The 20,387-nt window shown below is 33.8% G+C and overlaps 1 protein-coding gene across 6 annotated transcripts in view; it reads left to right on the plus strand.

Annotated features, from left to right (window-relative positions):
• Window positions 1–20,387, plus strand: part of ERBB4 (erb-b2 receptor tyrosine kinase 4) — a 982,069-nt gene that overhangs the window by 511,806 nt on the left and 449,876 nt on the right. For all 6 annotated transcript variants that reach the window (XM_032479938.1, XM_032479940.1, XM_032479941.1 and 3 more), the window contains exon 3: window positions 16,194–16,380. In XM_032479938.1, coding sequence (XP_032335829.1) covers window positions 16,194–16,380 — 187 coding nt within the window. The remainder of the gene's footprint in view (window positions 1–16,193; window positions 16,381–20,387) is intronic.

Here is a 20,387-nt window from a genome sequence, read left to right on the forward strand (position 1 = left end):
CCTGCCTCATTTTTAACACTACAACCAGGCGGATAATTCCACAAAACAAATCACAGCTTAATGTCCTTGTATATAGCACCACTAAATGCCCTACTGCCTGAAAGGTAAAAATTTGAATTCTTCCATTGCCTTTTTCCAGTTGAGTCTCTTGTCCTCCTGGCCTTGTTTACAGTTGAGAACTTTTAGACCTGTGAGCACACCCTACTCTTTCAAGGCACTTTGCCATAAGACGTGGTAGTCTCTCTGCCTGGGCTGCACAAGCGTGCCTTACTCACATATTCCATGCCTGAGTCTGAATAAAGAGGATTTGATAGCAAGAAACACCATACAATCTGAAATCGTTTGATTCCTAAATTTCAGATATCAAATGGTAAAATGTCTCCACATTAAGGGATACCTTTGTGTGCTTCCGTGTGTTTACCACCTGATAACTTCTTTTTATAAACTTTATGTTACAAATACAGCACAAATACTGAAAACTTAGTTTAAGGAGTTTTTAGAAGCATACACTCTTGTAACTGTTAGTCTACATCAAGAAATAGAGCTTTGCTAGCCATCCCCAGAAACTCAGCAGTGTGCCTCATGCAAGTCTCAAACCCATTTCTCTACTAAAGTAGCCACCATCCTTCCTTTTATATAATTACTGTCTTGTGTGTCTTTATACTTTATAATCATTGAATTATACATCCCTAGAATTAAAGATTAGTTTGGTAAAGATTTTTTTTTAGTTTAAGACTTTTAATTACAGATTCTTCTTTTTCTCCCCCACCCTCTTATAATTTATCCATTCAAAACTGAAACATTTTTCTGTAGAGTTTTCCAGAGCCTGGAGTATTTTTGAATGTTTATTCATGGTAGAGTTCAACACGTTCTTCTGCCTTCTCCAGTTCCTCCAAATCAGCAGCTGGACCCAGAGACTTTGTCATATTCATGTTCAATTCCTTTAGTGAAACCATAGGTGGTGGTGTGTTCAGCCAGAGGTACATAATGACCTAGTTGTTATGGGCACTGTTGAGAGTTTTGAGGTCTTAGCCTGTTTACAAGCTAACGAGTTAGCCTGGCACGTGTGTCGGCAGAAGACTCCAGACACCATGGCACAGCATGGTCAGCATGAGCTTCATGTGTACATTGTTTCCCCTTTCTCCTGGAGCAGGTCCCGTGGGGGTGACTGGGAAGTGCACACAGGTACATATTGTACATGAAATGGACTTGTGCCACCGGGGGGGAATTCTGAGCATAGGAAATCTCAATCTTTGAAAGAGGCTTGCTTGCAAATTTGCCCTCTATCCTGGAAGGAAAAACTATCATTATATTCCAGTGCTGTTTGCTCCATTCATCCTTGAAAAAAGGTAGTCTGGGACAAAGGCTGATATAAACCATGCAGAAGAACCATGGAAAATTGCTTCATATTCATCTTCTCTATTACTGTGATATCATTTGCAATGACCAGTCACTGTTGCTACATACCTACAACCATTAATTCATGAAAAACATTCAGAATAATACTGCTCTAATTTTTAAAATAAATTGTCTTTTTGGAAGTTTTAGGTTTGTGGGAAAATTGTAAAGAAAGTATAGTTTCCAAATAGATCATACTATTTCCTCTGTCATTTACATCTTACATCAGTATGCTATATTGGTTACACTTAATAAACCAATAGATTAATACTCATTTAACTTTTTTCTTATTTATTAGTTGAAATACTTTATAAAGATGTGCTGCTTTTAATCTGTTATTTGGTTACCCACTGTTACAACTCATATAGAAAAAAGGACAGACACTTGATTATTTTCTAATATTTTAAGAAAATAAATTGGTTCAATATTATTATCCAAAAGTGCTGATTAATTTCATTTAATATTATGTTCTCATAGATTTAAATGTGTTTCATAAGACTCAATCATTTGTTATTATGATTGTTTTTGAAATTCTACTTCCTCAATTAGTAGCCAGGAAGGGTCTCTTTCAGTTGGTTCTTTAACCCTTTTGACCCGACCTTAGTAATTTGTGATGGTATCCTCACTGCCTGGTACAATGAAATGCTTCAGATCGTCACGTGAATTTCTTGCTCCAGACCCAGAAGCTGAAATTTCTTTATGAAATCTGAAAAGAAGGCATATTTCAAAGTGAATTTCAAGAAAGCATATTTGAAAACCACAAACTAGATGATAGGTCCTTAACCCCAAAGCAAAACATAGTTTCTAACACATTATAAATAGTTTGTTGAATGAATGAAATCAAAAATAGGCAAAAAAACATGATCTCTAAAAACGATTTTGGAATCAACATGCTTTTTACCTTGTAGATAATGTCTGTGCTATCTTAGAAGACACTGGTGACTTCTTCACTGTAAAATTCCAGTAAAGGGATAAAAGAATGTGGAATGTATAGTGGTGAAGTTGTTTATTTGAGGCTGCTGAAAACACACATGCGCACACACACACACACACACAGATGCATACACAAGTGTATGAAATTGTGTTAAAAGGAAAATGCAGATTCTTTCTCAGAAATGGAAGGGAGCAATGTGTGACAGAGTATGGGGTAACTTTATACAAGATAAAGAGATGTTTAATGCATGAGGTTATAAAATAACAATTTATGTTTAAAGAAACAAAGAGAGAAGAATTAGCTTTCAAGTCACTTCATATTTTTCTTGGTTGAACTTTTTTTCTTAGTGCCAATCTAGTTGTTGGACTAATACTGGAAGTGATGAAGAAAGTAATCACCATGAGAGCTGGGACCATGTGTGTTCTAAGCACCAGTGTGTCTCCTGCACCTAGAATAGTGCTTCTTACGTAGTAGGTCGACAATAAACATTTAAGTAATAAATAATTGGATGAATGAATGGATGGATGGATGGATGGTTGGATGGGTAGATGGATGAAGCTAAAAGCAGAGACTTAAGGACTTTTTTTGAGGAAAGAAGTCAGTGCATATTTATTAAATAACTACTATGTGCCAATTTCTTTAAGTATAAATTTGTTTAGTTTCCAAATTAAACAAAAATAACAGTCCTTAATTTTCTTTTTTAAAAATTTGATTAAGAAAGCATATGTTTAGGCAAGTACTATGATGTAGGTCATACAGCTAAGCAGTAGCTCTCCAAATTCAAATGACTTTCTTTTTCCATCTGGTAGTGACACTCAACCCTTTTGCACTAGGATTGTTTTGTCATATTTACATCATGAATTCATGTACAGAATCTCATTTGATTCTGCAAATTCATTTGAAAAGACCTCTAGCTTCTTGGCACCTAGGAGAATGCTATTTTAAAATTTTAGGTTTACTTTTTGTACATCTTAATATATTTTGAATTTAGAAATATATGAATCATGTTGCAGTTACTTTTGATAGGTATTCTAGCTTAGATAATTTTTTTTTCATAAAAAGAACTTAGAATGTGAAATTCTTTTTTTTTTCAGGTATATTTGATTTATAGTGTTGTGTTAGTTTCTGGTGTACATCAAAGTGACTCAATTATATGTATATATATGTGTGTGTGTGTGTGTGTGTATGTGTATATATATATATATTCTTTTTCTTGTTATTTTCCATTATGGTTTATTATAAGATATTGAATATAGTTCCCTGTGCTCTACAGTAGGACCTTGTTGTTTATTTTATATATAATAGTTTGTATCTGCTAATACCAAACTCCTAATTTATCCCTCACCTATCCCCTTTCCCCTTTGGTAACCATAAGTTTGTTTTCTATGTCTGTGATTCTGTTTCTATTTTGTAAATAAATTCATTTGTATTATATTTTAGATTCCACATATAAGTCATACCATATGCTATTTATCTTTTTCTTTATGATTTACTTCACTTAGTATGATAATCTCTAGGTGCATCGATGTTGCTGCAAATGGCATTATTTCATTTTTATGGCTGTGTATTATTCCTTTGTCCATTCCTCTGTCAATGGACATTTAGATTGCTTCCATGTCTTAGCTATTGTATATAGTGCTGCTATGAAACTGAGGTGCATATATCTTTTTGAATTAGAGTTTTCTCTGGATATATGCCCAGGAGTGGGATTGCTGGATCATATGGCAACTCTATTTTTAGTTTTTAAGGAACCTCTGTACTATTTTCCAGAGTGGCTGCACCAATTTACATTCCAACTAACAAAATACAGAAGGACTCCCTTTTTTCCCACACCCTCTCCAGCATTTATTATTTGTAGACTTTTTAATGATGACCATTTTGACCAATGTAAGGTGATACCTCAATGTAATTTTGATTTGCATTTCTCTAATAATTAGTGAAGTTGAGCATCTTTTCATGTGCCTATCAGCTGTCTGTATGTCTTCTTCCAAGAAATGTCTATTTAGGTCTTCTGCCCATTTTTTGATTATTTGTTTGTTTGTTTTGTTATTGAGTTATATGAGCTGTTCATATATTTTGGAAATTAAACCCTTGTTGGTTGCATCATTTGCAAATATTTTCTCCCTATCTGCAGGTTGTCTTTTTGCTTTGCTTATGGTTTCCTTTGCTGTGCAAGAGCTTATAAGTTTAATTAGGTCCCATTTGCTTATTTTTGCTTTCATTTCTATTGCCTTGGGAGACTGATAAAATATGGTATTTTTAAGTCACAATTTTAGACCATATTGCAATGAATGTTACTTTTCAGGGGCTAACTGACACCACTTTTCTGAAAGTTATATCTGAAATGATTTTGAACCCTGGAAAGAGACAGATTTGTTTTTTAATATTTCCCCACTCACTTTTTTGTTTATGTGACTTTGGGCATATTATTTAACTTAAGTTTCTTCATCTATAAAATGGAGACAACAATATTTAAATCAAAGAGTTGATGTGAACAGGAAAAAAAATAAGACCTATAAAAATGCTTCACATACAGAAAACACTAAATAAATATGAGTTAATATAATTATTAGAAATAATTAACAGCCACTTAGAAAGTTTTGACTTGCATAAGGAGACTAAATATGAAAAGCATTTTAGGACTTAGTCTCAAGACCCTGATCTCAATTCATGTTATGTCTGTAGTCCTGACTGTACCTACAGGTGTGTATAGATACCAGCTGTATTGGTTTGAAGTGAATATTAAGAACATCATAAATAACATAAGACCCTATTGTCACTGAAGAAATGACTAAAGCAAGTATTTACTCTTTATAAATTAATTAAGCCTTTGTTTTCTGTTTTCACAGGCAAATATTTACACAGATATTAAAGAGTATCTTGGCAGTCTTGTCAAATCCAAGCCTGATACTTTGGCTCTACTGTTTCTGAAATTGCTCACCCTTTTCATTTAAAAATAAAAACAGACTAGTAACAAAAGCAATCACCTCTAACTTCCACATTCTCAAAGGTCGTTTCCCATAGGCTTTTCAAACGAGGCAGCTGTTGTCACACATCATTTCATAAAGGCCCATATTCTTCCTTTAAATTTTGAGAGGGGAAAAATCACATTTATAAAAGACCTCAGACATGAAGCTGTCACTCTCAATTGTAGACTGCAATGGTATCAAGCAGTTTTCTCATCTAAATTCTGGTAATGCATAGTTATTCCTTTAGATAGAGAAACACAGTTTTATATACACTGTGCAACAAAGGCAGCATGTTGAAGACGAGTAAAGATACTGGATTCAGAAAAAAAAAAACAAAAAAAAAAACCCAACCAGACAAACAAACCAACAAAACAGTAACAGCTAATATTGAGAGCCTACAATAAACCAGACCGTTTCTTAAACAACTTACAGGGAATTAATTCTCAAAATAATCTAGGAATTTGGGAACTTCATATCAATATTTTACAGATGAAGAAACTGAGGCACAGAAGGACAAATAATTCACACAACATAATGCTGCTAAATGCTAGATTGTGCACTTAGGCAGTGTGTTAGTTTACTAGACTGCCGTAACAAAGTGCCGCAGACTGGGAGGCTTAAGTGGAAATTTATTTTCTCACAATTCTTGGGGCTAGAACTCTGTGATCAAGTTGTCAGCAGGGCTGTTTCTTTCTTTCTTTTCTCTCTTCTTTCTTTCCTTCCTTCCTTCCTTCTGTTTTCCATTGGCTTGTAGATGACCGTTTTTTGCTCATGTCTCTTTTCATCATCTTCCCTGCATCTGTGTCTGTGTTCCAAATTTCTCTTCTTTTAAGGATATCAGTCGTTGGATTAGGGCTAATGACCTCATTTTAATTTAATTACCTTTGTAAAGACCCTAACTGAGAGTCACATTCTAGTATACTGGGAGTTAGGAATTAACATACAAATTTGATGGGTCAAAATTCAGCCCACATCAGGCAGTCTGACTGGAGTTCACAACTTTTTGCACGTTGTACTACCAATTATTTAATTAATCAACTTCATGTCAAATATATATTTGCTTCCATATTATTTACCATTCTTAAAATACACAAAATATTTGTAAATTTTGTATAATTGAACTAACAATAATATTTTGAGGACATTGATTATCTTTTGAAGATCTTCAACTTTTAATCATTTAGAAGATTTTTTCCCTGTATTTCAGAAGAGAAATTAAGATTAAATAACTCTTGCAAGGTCAATAAGTAAAGGAGATAAGAATCAAACTAGGATCTGTTAGACTGCAGCACCCAAGTATAAACATTGGGCTGCACTGCCTAACCAGTTTGATTCTCTGTGGAGGAAAATACTCATCACATGTACAATTAGATAAATATTATAATGCTTTGATCCATGTCTCAGATGTACGAAAGTGCTGACAGTGTTTGTTTTTTTTTTAATGAGTATAGTTGATTTATAACAATATATTAGTTTCAGGTTTGCAACAGAGTGATTCAGTATTTTTAATAGATCATACTCCATTTAAAGTTATAAAATATTGACTATATTCCCTATGCTGTGTAATATATTCTTGCAATGTATTTATTTTATATATGGTAGTTGTGCCTCTTAATCCCCTACCCCTATCTTGCACCTCCTCCCTTCCCTCTCCCCACTGGTAACCACTAGTTTGTCCTCTGTGTCTGTGAGTCTGTTTCTGTTTACTATACTTATTTGTTTGTTTTATTTTTTAGATTCCACATATGAGTGATAACATACAGTATCTGTTTTTCTTTCCCTGACTTATTTCACTAAGCATAATACCCTCTAGATCCATCCATGTTGTTGCAAATGGCAAAATTTCATTCTTTTTATGGCTGAGTAATATTCCATTATACATATGCATCATGTCTTCTTTATCCATTTATCTGTTGATGGACACTTAGGTTGTTTCCATATCTTGGCTATTGCAAATACTGAAAGTTCTTAATCATGAACGAATGTTGAATTTTGTCAAATGTTTTTTCTGTGTCTACTGAGATGATCATTTGATTTATTCTCCTTCCTTTTCTTAATGTGGTATATCACATTGATTGATTAGCTGTATTGAACCATCCTTCCCTCCCTGCAATAAATCCCACTTGATCAAAGGTATAATCCTTTTTAGAGATTATTGAATTTGGTTTGCTAATATATTGTTGATGAATTTTATATGTATATTCAACAGAAATATTGCCTGTAATTTTTTTTTTTCAGTGTCTTTATTTGGTTTTTGTATCAGGGTAATGTTGGCCACATAGAATAGTTTGAAAGTGTTCCTTTTTTTTCTACTTTTTGAAAAGTTTGAGGATAGATATTAACTCTTTCTTAATGTTTGGTAGAATTTACTTGTGAATCCTTTGGGTCCTGGACTTATCTTTATTGAAAGTTTTCTTGATTACTGATTCAATCTCATTACTAATGACCATTCTATTCATATTTTCTATTTCTTCTTGATTCAGTTTTGAAAGATTGTGTAGTTCTAGGTATTTTAATATTTTCTTCTAGGTTATTCAATTTGTTGACTTTTAATTTTTATAGTAATCTCATATGATCCTTTGTATATTAATGATGTTATTTGTAACTTTGCCTCTTTTATATCTGATTTTATTAATTAGCTCTCTGTTTTTCTTCATGAGTCTGGCCAAAGTGAATTTTGTTTATCTTTATCAATACCAGCTCTTAGTTTCATTGATTTTTTTCTATATGTATTTTAGTCTTTATTTCATTTATTTCTACTCTGATCCTTCCTTCTATTAACTTTGGGCTTTGTTCTTTTTCTAGTTCCTTTAGATGCAAGTTAGATTGTTTATTTTAGATAAGTCTTGCTTTTCAAGGTAGACCTGCATTGCTATAAACTTTCCTCTTAGAACTGCTTTTGCTGTGATCAATAAATTTTGGAATGTTGTCTTTCCATTTTCAATTGTCTCAAAAAAATTTTTTTTTAATTTTCTCTTTGATTTCTTCAGTGACCCACTGTTTGTTTAGTAGTATGTTGTTTAGCCTTCATATGTTTGTGGGTTTTTTTTTTTCATTATTTGTTTTTGTAATTGCTTTCTAGTTTCATACTATTGTAATTGGAAAAGGTGCTTGATATGATTTCAGTCTTAAATATAAAGAGACTTGCCTAACATATGATCTTTCCTGGAGAATGTTCCATGTTCAGTTGAAAGTAATGTTTATTCTGCTGTTTGGAGGTGGAATGCTCTGTATGTGCCTATTAAGTCTATGTGGTCTAATGTGTCAATTAAGACCAATGTTTTCTTGTTGATCCTCTGTCTGGATGGTCTCTCCATTGATGTTTATTGGGTGTTTAAATCCTCTACTATTATTTTCTATCAATGTCTCTATGTCTGTTAGTATTTGCTTGATGTGTTTAGGTGCTCCTGTGTTGAGTGCATTATGTAATGCTTTTTTTTTTGTCTCTTGTGACAGCCTTTGTTTTAAATTGTATTTTGTCTAATATACAGTATTGCTATTCTACCTTTCTTTTTGTTTTTCTTTGAATAGAGTATCTTTTTTCATCCCTTCACTTTTAGTCTGTGTGTACGTATATTTAGATCTGAAGTCAGTCTTGTAGAGGCAGCACATATATGGGTCCTATTTTGATTTTTAGTTTGTTTGTTTATTTATTTGTTCTGTTTTTTCCCTCCATTCAGCCACCCTACGCCTTTGATTGGGGCATTTAATCTATTTATATTTAACATAATTATTGATAGGTATAGTTATTGCCATTGTGTTCTTTTCTGGTTGTTTTTGTAGTTTCCCTCTGTTCTTTTCTTCTTGTTCTATTCCTTTGTGATTTGATGACTTTCTTAGAGCTATGTTTACATTCCTTTTTTTTTCCCCTTTATTTTTGTGTATCTGTTGTAGGTTTCTGGTCATGGTTTGCCAAGATGTTTGTGTGCAATCTTTTCAAGAACAGAATCTCAGTTTCCCATAGCCCTCCTGCTCTTCCACTTGTGTGCTCTGCTGGTTTTCAAAGCCAGAGAGTATAGAGCCTTGTCTTCTCAGTGCAAGTACCCCAGGCTGGGGAGCCTTACATGGGTTCAGACTCCTTACTCCTCAGGGGAAACCTTCATGGTTGTGATATCTCACAGAGGTGAGAGCTCCGGCCAGACCACGTTTCTGCTCCCTCTCCCCCATCTCAGTGTGTCCTTTTCTTCATACCCTTAGTTGCTAGCCTTCAGTTTGTTTTAAGAGATAGTTGTTCTATATGTAGTTGTAATTTTGGTGTTTCCATGGAAGGAGGTGAACTCAGGATATGCCTACTTTATCATCTTGCTTTCAGAAGCAATAAATCTTAATACTGTATTTTTTTAATGGAGATACTGGGGATTGAACCTAGGACCTCATACATGCTAGGCATGCTCTACCACTGAGCTATACCCTGCCTCAATATTATATTTTAAATAATTATAAGGGTGTTAAAATGTTAATTTGGAATTCAGGTTTAAAATGTAATCATAGGTATATAAACACATGGAAATAATATATATTTTAAGAGATGGTGGAAATTTTAACAGTATATATATATATTTTAAAATATAGACACTTAAAATTGAGATTTGTGTATGATTATGTAAATGGATTTATGAAAGCTCCAAATTTAATTTGTGTAACCTAACTATAGTGTAACAAGTCTATGACACAGCAGTATAGCCAATATAAGATCAGGAAGTGAAGGACCAGTTGGGAATGTAGACCTGAACGAGGACTATTAAGAACCCTCTGGTCAACTAAGAAAGATATAGAAGACAAAGAAAAGGTTGATTATTCTGCGAGAGGTGATTTAAGTAGTTCTTTTTTTCAATGGAACTGTGGTATTCACTGCAAGGAAGTCATGAGCTGAAAGCTGGCTAAGTGGCCAGTGATGAATAAGTGGCCTGTAGATTCTTAGAAAGTAGGAATTGTAGCAGTACTGGCACCTAAGAGACTGGATGGTAGTGGCTAGAAATAGCAGTTTTGCTGAGAAGAAATAGATTAAGTTCTCTGCCCTTTGAGTGTTATTTCATGCTCTGTAAAATGAGCATAAATTCAAATCTACTGTAGTCTGCTACATGATATTTTGCATTACCCTGTTTTTCCTAATCTAATTAGGTCAGACTTTGAATCTCTTTTTGACTGTATGCCCTAATCATTGGATTTTTTAAGGAAAGTGGGAAAACTGAAAGCAAGATTCCAAAACCAAATACGCTATAATGTTTAGATGTTTCACATGAGAGTGAGATATATAGTGAATCAGTTTCTGTCTCTACATGCAGCAGGAATATGTAATGTTTGCTATATACTTCTTAATTTTTTCCTGGTGAATTTCTTAATCTTATATTATAGTTAAGAATGTTCCCTGCTTTAGAAATTCTCAGACTTGCTGTAAGGGCAGGGACAGAAATTAATTACCTAGGGAAACTTAATGGAAAGCCTTACTGATAGAGAGGTGGTTACCATTTGCTACTACATTTGTTACTGTCAGAGAACACATATATTCTATAGTCATTCAGCAGAAGGAGTTTCCTCCTAATTCCCCACTCCCACAGTTCTCTGCTCCTCACTATTCTCTGTGATACTACAGATTTATTTAATAGCAAGTCTGCTGATCATAAGTAGTCATTATTATATTTGTGGATGTCTTTCTGATGGAGTATGTTAGTATTAATTGTGGATGTTATCTAATTGGGTGTAAGTGCGTAAGACACTGGTGTAGAAGTTGAGAATTCAGAACTATTTTGACTTGCTACAGAAGGTCTTAACAAAAGTAAATAGGTATGTTTCAAAGTGTTGCTTATATTAAAGAAAAATAACAAGGATTTGATGTGTAATTTGAATAGGAAAAAAATCCAGAAAGCAATGATTTACACATTTAGCCAAGAATGTATCATTGCTTTCAATGTGCATTAAATTATCCCTAAACACTGATTAAATATTCAGGAATGTGAGGTACTGCAATTACTTGAATCTTCAGGTAGATGAAGGAATATTTAAGGAACTATTCACTATTCCCACTAAGTACCAAATTAGAGAAAATCAACTATAGTCAAAGAATAAGGGAATTGTACTAAATACAAAAAAAAAAAAAAATAAGTTGCTTTAAGAGTTGTGAAATGAAATAGAGGTTTAGAAATAATAAAGCCTGATTTTTTCTGGAATGATCTGAAGGTAAATTGAAAGCCCAGTGAAGCAGTACAATCTCTTCTCATCTCTGATTGAATGGCACCCATGAAAATCCAGGGAAGTTTATAACTGCAGATTTCACCTTCTTTCTTAAAATATTATGTGGGAAAAATGGTTACAAATTTCTGTACTTCACAAGAAACCATGCATTTTTTTCTAGGTTATTGAGAATATGGTGGGAGAAGTTGGTCAGAATTCTTTCGTTTTTCCATTTCTTTTGATTTTGATCATCAAATGCCATGAGCAGAACAAATTGTCCTGTGAGTTAGAAGAGCTTTGAAGCATTTAAGGGTTTAATGATCATCAATGTATTCACTCCTTGAAGAAAGCAACTGTAGAGGTGTACATTGACAATGGAAATCAATCAGTTTTAGTCAGCAACGCTTACACCACAAGGAGTGAGAGAGATGTCTGTAGGTGGGTATTCACTCTTCCGTTGACAAAATAGACGGTTTCCTGGGACTAAACGTACTAAGCCAGAACCAGAGTCAGGGTTTTCTCCTTGCTGAGTCATTCTTATGATTTCTATTTACCATCGTGGTCCTTGGGCACAAGTCAAGATTGTGCTGTCTTAAGGAATGTTTTTTATTAGCAGAAGGTTCATAAAATCATTTTCCATGGAAAACAGTATCTTAAAAGACCTTAAGCATTGCATTCTACTCTTTAATTCCTCTTTATTCAACAGCCATTATTGAATGTCTAGTCAGTGCCAGAGTCTGTACTAACAGCTGTAACATACACAGAAATGATATTATAAGGAACTAATCCTGTAATTTAGGAATGAATTGCAAGTTGAAGAGGTGAGATATAAGCATACCGAAGGTCACATGGCAAAGAGATTAAAAACAATGATTCTTATGTTATAATTATTTTTGTTTTCAACTCATATTGTCCACAGATAGTTCATATATCTTGGCTATTACGAGAGATAATAGTATTTGTAACAGCTAGAACTTTTTGAACTCTTGTAATCTGCCAAACATTTTTCTTATATCTTCTAATCGTTATTGCACCTTGATAAGAGAGGTATAACTGAGACTCAGTGACGATAAATAACTTGATCAAAACCACAAAGCTAGAAAGCATAAAGGCTAGCTTTTGAGTCCGGCTTTGCCTGGCAGTTGAGCCCACATTTCTCACTGTTATACTTCTCATAGCTAAGTCTATATGTTTAAAAGTTGTTTTTATTTTTGTAAAAAGTTTCAAGACAGTTAAAAAGCTTGTGGTACTCCGGTTCTTCCTAATGGCTGAAAGGAGAGGAACAGTAGAGAACTACCTGATTATGTGACCTTATCAGACATTGTAAACTCAATTGACACTTTTAGATATCTCTTGACTTTCTACCTAGGTTTCCTAGTGAGCTGCCAATATTAACTCATAACCATGTTACTGACTCTTTTCAGCATTAAGCGATTCTACTGTTACTAAGTTGTTTCCTGTAATTTTATTTGCAGTTGGTATGCATTGTAGCTCACATTATCTGCCATGGAGTTTCCTATTGAGATGTTTCAGGATACTTGTTCACAGAAAGAGTTTAAGAGTACCTGAGAGAATGTGACCGTGAATACCAGAAAACAGAAGACTTAAGAGGACAAAATCAAGGCATATTTGTGGCTTTTAAATACAAGAATTTTATCTTTGTCTCCTATAGTTCTTTAAAAATTCTGTGGTTTCATGAGCACCTCCAGATAGAAAAGGTTAGAGCAATAAATCTTGGGTTGAGGGATTTGCTATAATCTTTTTCTCTCTTAATATTTACATTATTGCTCAGTAGGAGGAAGGGATGTGTGGGATAAGGTGAATAGGATCTTCACCATTGTTATTACCAAATAATTCATTATGAATATATTATATATCACCTTCTTACGAGTGGCTTTGTTTAAAATGAGTTGAGCATATGCTTTCTCAGCATTGGCATGCAATGATGCCCAAAGTTCCCACAGGAAAAGGATTGGTAAGCTAATGTTTAAGTTACATGTATTATTTTTGCAAGACCAGAGAGTAATAAATAAGCAGAACAGATAATGAAAGAGACTCATTTTGGACACTAGAATCTCAATTAAAACAGTATATCCCTTCAATTCCAGAATCCAAATAAGTGAGTAGCTATTAATTTCAACTGGAACTTTTATGAAGATAACAAAAATGTTTCTAAGAATAATTTAATACATACTCTGGATTTAGAAGTACGTATATTTTACAATGTAATTAATTCAAATATATATGTGTATATATACGTTAAATAATATGTGAATACAAATATTTTCTTAGTTATATTTCACTTTTCTCGTGTATCTAAGGGCACATGGAGCATCCTCTTCTCTGTTTAGTTGATCTTTCTCTATGTGTTCGTCGTTGTTCTTGGCTCCTATCTATAATGCTTCTTACACTAGGGTCTCCATTATTTGCAGCCTCTGCTAATGTGTAGTCCAAAAGCTATGCCAGGTGGCACAGCTTTATTAAGTAATAGCCAGAAAGAGTTTATCCCTCCAATAAACACTGCTACTGATATTGCTCCTTTACTCATAAACCTCTTCTTTTCTCCTGAGTGTGAAGACAGAGTCTGTAAATACTAAATGTAGTAAATATATAAACAATATAGCATTTTAGAGGGTGAGAGGTACTGTAGAAATGATAAAAATTAGAGCAAAGAAAGGTGGGAGGATTGCCATGGTAAATAGGTCAGTCAGGATTGGCCTCAACTGAGAAGGTGAGATTTGAGCAAAAACTTTAAGGCAGTGAGGATATCAACCGAGAAGATAACGAAAGGAGAGAAGCTCAGGCCCTTGATAGTGCAGTGAGCACCTCAAGGAAGCGCCATGCTCAGTGTGTTGAAAGAACAGTAAAGAAACCAGTGAAACTGGAATAGAGTGAGCAAGGTGGAGAGTTAAAAAGAGGAGAGTCAGAAAATGAATGATGACCGGATCATACAGGGTAGCACTCTCCAGTAGAAATATATTGAGTGCCATAAAAATATAATTTTAAATTGTCACGTAGCCACAATAAAAGGGGTCAAAAGAAACAGGTAAACTCAACTTTAATAAGATATCTAATGTAAATCAATTTACCTAAAATGTTTTCATTTCAACATGTAATCTTTGAAATTCAGAGTGTATTTTATACTAACAACACGTCTTAATCCATACTAGCTACATTTCAGTTGCTCAGTAGCTGATGGTATGGCTAAGTGGTTACTGTACTGGACAGCACAGATAGAGATTTTGACTGATCATTGAAAGAACTTTGATTATCACTCTGAGTGATTTAGGAGACATTTAAGTCTTAAGAATTGAAGCCTCATGATATGCTTTTCATTTTAAAAAGATCAGAGCTAGCATTTACTGAGAATACACCATAAGGCATTGGAATAGAAACCTGGAGACCTACTGCAGTAATCAGTTAGGAATGATGGTGGCTCAGATGATACCAGTGGATACCCCAAGTGGTTGAATTCCTAATCCTTTAAAGACAGAACAAATAGGACGGGTTGCATTTGGTGTGTGAAAGCAAAGTCAAGATGACCCCAAGACTTTGGCCTGAGTAACAGGAAGGGTGGATTGACATCAACTGAGATGAGAAAGGCTTCTGGAGGGTTGGGGAAGGAAGACAGGTGTTCAGTCTTGCATAGGTGCTTACGAGAAATCCATGAGGCATCCAAGTAAAGATGGTGAAGATGCAGAACAGGCAGTTGGATATGACTCTGGAGTTCAGGGTACAGTTTGGCAGTAAAATTTTGGAAGTCCTCAACCTTGAAATTGGATAAGACAAGGACAGGGAGTAAGAGTAGACAAAGAAGAGAGGACCAAGGACTGAGCACAGGGACATCTGAAATCTAAAGGTCTAAAATGAAATGAAATTGACATTAAATAGTATCAAATATTTTAGCACTTTTGCATTATATTTAAATTTTACAAAATTAACATATATGTTCATTACCATCATTATGTTTGTCTACATTTTACTAAAAACTATAGCTTTAGATAAAGCCTAAAACCTTTTTTGTGACATTTTTTGCTTTAAAATGTCTCATAAATCTTCCAGTAATTAACTTATAGACAACTATATCTAAACAATAGACAGTAAAAATAAAAACTGTGGTCATAATCAAATTAGAAACTATAGTCAGTATCTAATATATATTCTTTATACATATGTGTGTGTGTGTGTGTGTGTGTATGTGTGTATATGTGTATGTTCTCCAGAGATATATAAGGTGATTGTTCTTTGAAATTATAGCATTAAACACTAACACAGCAGTTTAAAATCTGTCCCGGTCTACAATCCAATGCAGCATTGTTTTATTTGCGACAAGTTTATCAATATGCTTTTTTTAAAATATAAAGTTTGATTGATGGTTATGTTTTCTTACCTCATTTTAGTCTGTCCATGAATGAGATCTTTATTCCTTTAATTATAATCAAATCTCAGGCTTGAAGAATGCTTCATAAAATGAAACTCATTATTTTTTACTATAAGCACATTCATGACCTAAAAAAATACAGCTCATACTTCAAACGAGATTCTAACCCTTGTGATCTTGTATGTTAAGGCAATTATGTACAATATGATGTGGAAATTAGTATATTCAATTAAAAGCTGAAAATTCAAATTAAAAAACTCATCTTTATCTGGACAACTACCTAAACATGCTGACCAACAGCTTTTTTGTTTAACACGAGCAATCTTTTGTGTCTTTTCAGTCCATACGAGAAGTCACGGGCTACGTGCTGGTGGCTCTTAATCAGTTTCGCTACCTGCCTCTGGAGAATTTACGCATTATCCGTGGGACAAAACTTTATGAGGACCGTTACGCCTTGGCAATATTTTTAAACTACAGAAAAGATGGAAACTTTGGACTCCAAGAACTTGGATTGAAGAACTTGACAGGTAAGGAAAATAGGCACGATGGCAAATACAGTCTTATCAATGTAGACTTACGTGTGTCTGGTTTCTGCAATGTGTATTACAATGAGGAACGCTATAAAGCATTTAAATATCTGCTGTTTATTCATTTTATGAGAAATGATGCCCTGCGATGCCCTTGCTGTGTGTAGAGATACTGTAAGTGCAGTCTGAAGGATAACATATGACTGTATCTCAGCTGAACAGAAGTGTGCTCTAAGGAAATGCTCAGTGACTGAAAACTGAGATATGAAGCAGGTTTAAGAATGCTGTGTTGGACGGTCTCAGGTGAACGGTGGACCACATCATCAAATTTCTGCCATAACACTCTCTCACTTTCGTCAGAGCTCAGTAAATCCACAAACCATTATATCTAGTTCCACTAATCTAGCTTTTGGTACAATCCCTTGTTTTTGGAAAACATATCAAATGTATTAATTCAGTTTTGACTTATTCAGTAACTCAGTAAAGGCCATCAGTATTTCTTTCTTAGAATGCTTTAATGCCATCAGTGACATTTTCCTAAGATTAGAAAGAGGTCATTGCTAGCAATCTGAAATTATTATCTTGCTACAAAAACACTTTAAGGAATTGGTTTTGTGATCTGGCCCATGAAATCCCACTGATACCTGTTTAGTTCAAGTAGTTTAGAGTTCATAAAGGCTATGGTGGGAAAAACTTTTGGTACAAGGATTTTAATCATGAATTTCACCATGTGTGCCTGTAACCAAATTGTGCTAATTAGTAATTAATTACCTCACGGTGGGAGAAAGGAGTTTAAACTATTAATTTAATCTAAATTAATATGATCTATGTGTTTTGCATGAAAATATCTATTGACTTTATGTGTTTCAGTCCACTCAGTGGTGATGTTTCTTAATATAGGAATATGAAATATTTTAGAGGTATTGCCTTAAAATATTAAGAAACAAATAAGATTAATGTCAGGTTATTAAAATTATATGCTTCTTCTATTTATAGTGGATATAAAATATATAATTTTAAGTTAGAAGTAGCTTCATAGTTAGCCAGACGTGAGCTAAAATTGAGATATTTTGGTTGAAGAAAGGAATGCTGATTATGTTATTTATTTTGGACATGATTGCTATAGACTTGATGACATAATGGTAAATGCAAATTGCTCAGAATTTATAGATTCTTTCATCAACATTTTTACCTTTTTTTTTCCTTTCAAAGATGGTTATCTCACTGAAGAGCAGGGTATTTGATTAAATTGCTACTTGCATGGAAATAATGATAGGAGGAAGAATTTTGGAAATGGAACAGATAGAGAAAAACTGAGTGATTGAAATTAGGAATCTAAAAATAACAGTTAAAACCTGCATAGGAAGCACTGTTTTCTTCATGATTTTCCTCTGATTATATTAAAGAAAAATTGAATTAATTTATTTTCAAATTTTTATATTATTTGAATTATGTTATTGTTCCACAATATGTACTATTTGAAGAATCCTTTCACACAGAAAATTAGTCTTTAAAGAATTATTTATTTCCACTTTTAATATCACACTATTAAAATATTAGAGTTATTTAATCAAAATTATGCCACATTTAAACATACCTTATATATTGAGTGAGCTTACACTAGGTCTTATGATTGTGAGAATTGTTTAACCTGTTTCATATCAAAATGTAACACTATTATTTTAAAATATTATTCTCTAAACTGCCAGAAAGACTTATGATATTTTCTTGTGTAGCAGTAAAGATGAATAATTAATAAATGAATAAAAGAATGATTTGAGTGTTTAGGAAAAATATGTATTTGTTCAAGACTTATTACTAATTTCTTTTTGAATATGAATTAATAACAAATGCAGTCAAATAAATGGTGAAAAATTTAGACAATTTGGGAAACTTCCAAATATTTACATGTATATATATATTACATGATTGATAATTACATGCTAACATTATTCTTTGAGACAGTTTAGAATCATTGATCTTATTTTAAAGGAGAAGATCAATAGTGTAAGTCCAGTTTTGAAAATCAAAAGTTAACACAGTAAGCACGATTATGTTTGTGTGTAAGAATGAACAAGGAAGGACAGGAGACACCTAACTGTTCAACTCTTTATATAAAGCGGAATTGGGGATAAAATCTGTTCTACAATAATACCTTAAAATAGCTCGGTGTTCTAGGCGACCTGATTAAAGTAGCAAGCAAGCATTGCAGTTAACTTCAGGCAAGATTGTTTTTGTGTTTCGGAAAGTCATTTGTTTTATGTTTTTTGTTTATGTGCTGTACAAAGCAAGCTGATGATAAACTTTAAAAAAAATGAATCTTATATTAAGGGTAGGGCTACCAGGGCTGACCCTAATTTTAGACTTATCTTGTGTGATATGAGGGGAAATAGAAAGCCTGCTGAGTATTGACGTATCTCACTGCCTACCTGCGGTAGTGAATTAGACTTTTAATTCCGTTCTTAAGGGGCCAGCAGCATCAGCATCACCTGCGTACGTGTTTTAGAAATACATATTCTTGGGCCTCACCTGAGACCTAATGGATGAGAATTCTGTGACTAGGGCACACCTGTATATGTTTTAAGGATCCCTCCAGTGATTCTGAGGACTATTAAAGTTTGAGAAACAATGTTCTAGTTCATTAAAGATACCAAGAAATGGTAGCACAACATCAAGTCAACCTCCTCGCACTTCCTTGATCCAAATAACTTCCATTCACTTAATGTCTCCTGGAGAGAAGGAAAGGAGTGAGACAGAGAACAGATAAGCTTTTGATTGAATTATAAGAAATAAACGTTTAGTTGGGACGAGAAATGAAAAGAACACACTAGGAGCCTGGACGGAAACATATGGGTGTAAAAGAGCTTTGAGATGAGGAAGATGCTGAGAATAAACTTTCTTCTGGATCATCATTTTGTCTAATGCCGACTTTACTTAATGGTAAATCATTACAAGGACAATACTAGTTTATTGTGAATTTTCTTTGTGAGCAAAATTTTATTCTTAAGTGCTTTCAACAAGATAAATGACAAGTACTAGTGTTATAATGAGGATTTTCGAGATTGAAATTTCAAAGCTTTTTGATATATCCATATTTTGTGTTCCTCCTGAAAAATTTTTTTTTTTTTTTTTGCTGTGTTGACTTTAGAATAGTATGCCTTTGCAACAGTATGTATGTCTCCTGCAAACTCTATCTTTGTGTAAAAGGGATGTTCTGTTAACAGGAGGAATGTCATATGTAAGGGTTAATGACAGAAAAACTTGTCTTACTGCTGCCACTCACATTTTCGTGGTCCATTATGGGTGAGGTGGGGCAGGGTGGAGAAGAGGCAGGTCCCTAGACTAAGGATATGCTGCCCGATCTAAACGGGAGTAAGGAACTTGTCCTGGCAAGCTGAAGGTGCCCTATGACACTGGGTCATCCTTTTCTGGTCAGGGGAGAGACCACACTTCCATCAGTGTGTCCCTTTAATCATATAATCGTCTCCTTTGGGAATGACATTGCTGCATCAGAGGACAAAACTGGAGAGAATTTATTATTACTTGCTCTGTAAGGTCATTTGCATGTGGCTGTGGTTCTTATTAATCATTCTCAGTGATGATGTTCTGATTTTTTTCTATCAGCTCCTTCTTATCCAACTGTTTCCATTCAAAATTCAAACCGATATTTAATATATTTACAACCTTAAGGTGATAAACTCCTACTTATTTAGTCACCTATCTGGCCAAAATCTAAAGGTTGTTTCATTATAATGGAACATAAAAACCACTATTCTTCCCTTCTATAATTTATAAAATGACCTTGTCTGTTAGTAATGGTGGACAATATTATACAATTTCATCTATGTGTTATATTGTAGATATGGAGGAGTCTTTGAGACATAGCTAAGTGTACTTACATCTATTTTAGTATCCATATTCTACTTATAATGATGATAACCCAGGTACAAATTTAACACCTGGATATGTTCATTTTTTTTCTCACCAGCTTTCACAATGAATATTTG

Source organism: Camelus ferus, chromosome 5 (genome assembly GCF_009834535.1).
Source record: "Camelus ferus isolate YT-003-E chromosome 5, BCGSAC_Cfer_1.0, whole genome shotgun sequence".
Lineage (NCBI taxonomy): Eukaryota > Metazoa > Chordata > Mammalia > Artiodactyla > Camelidae > Camelus > Camelus ferus.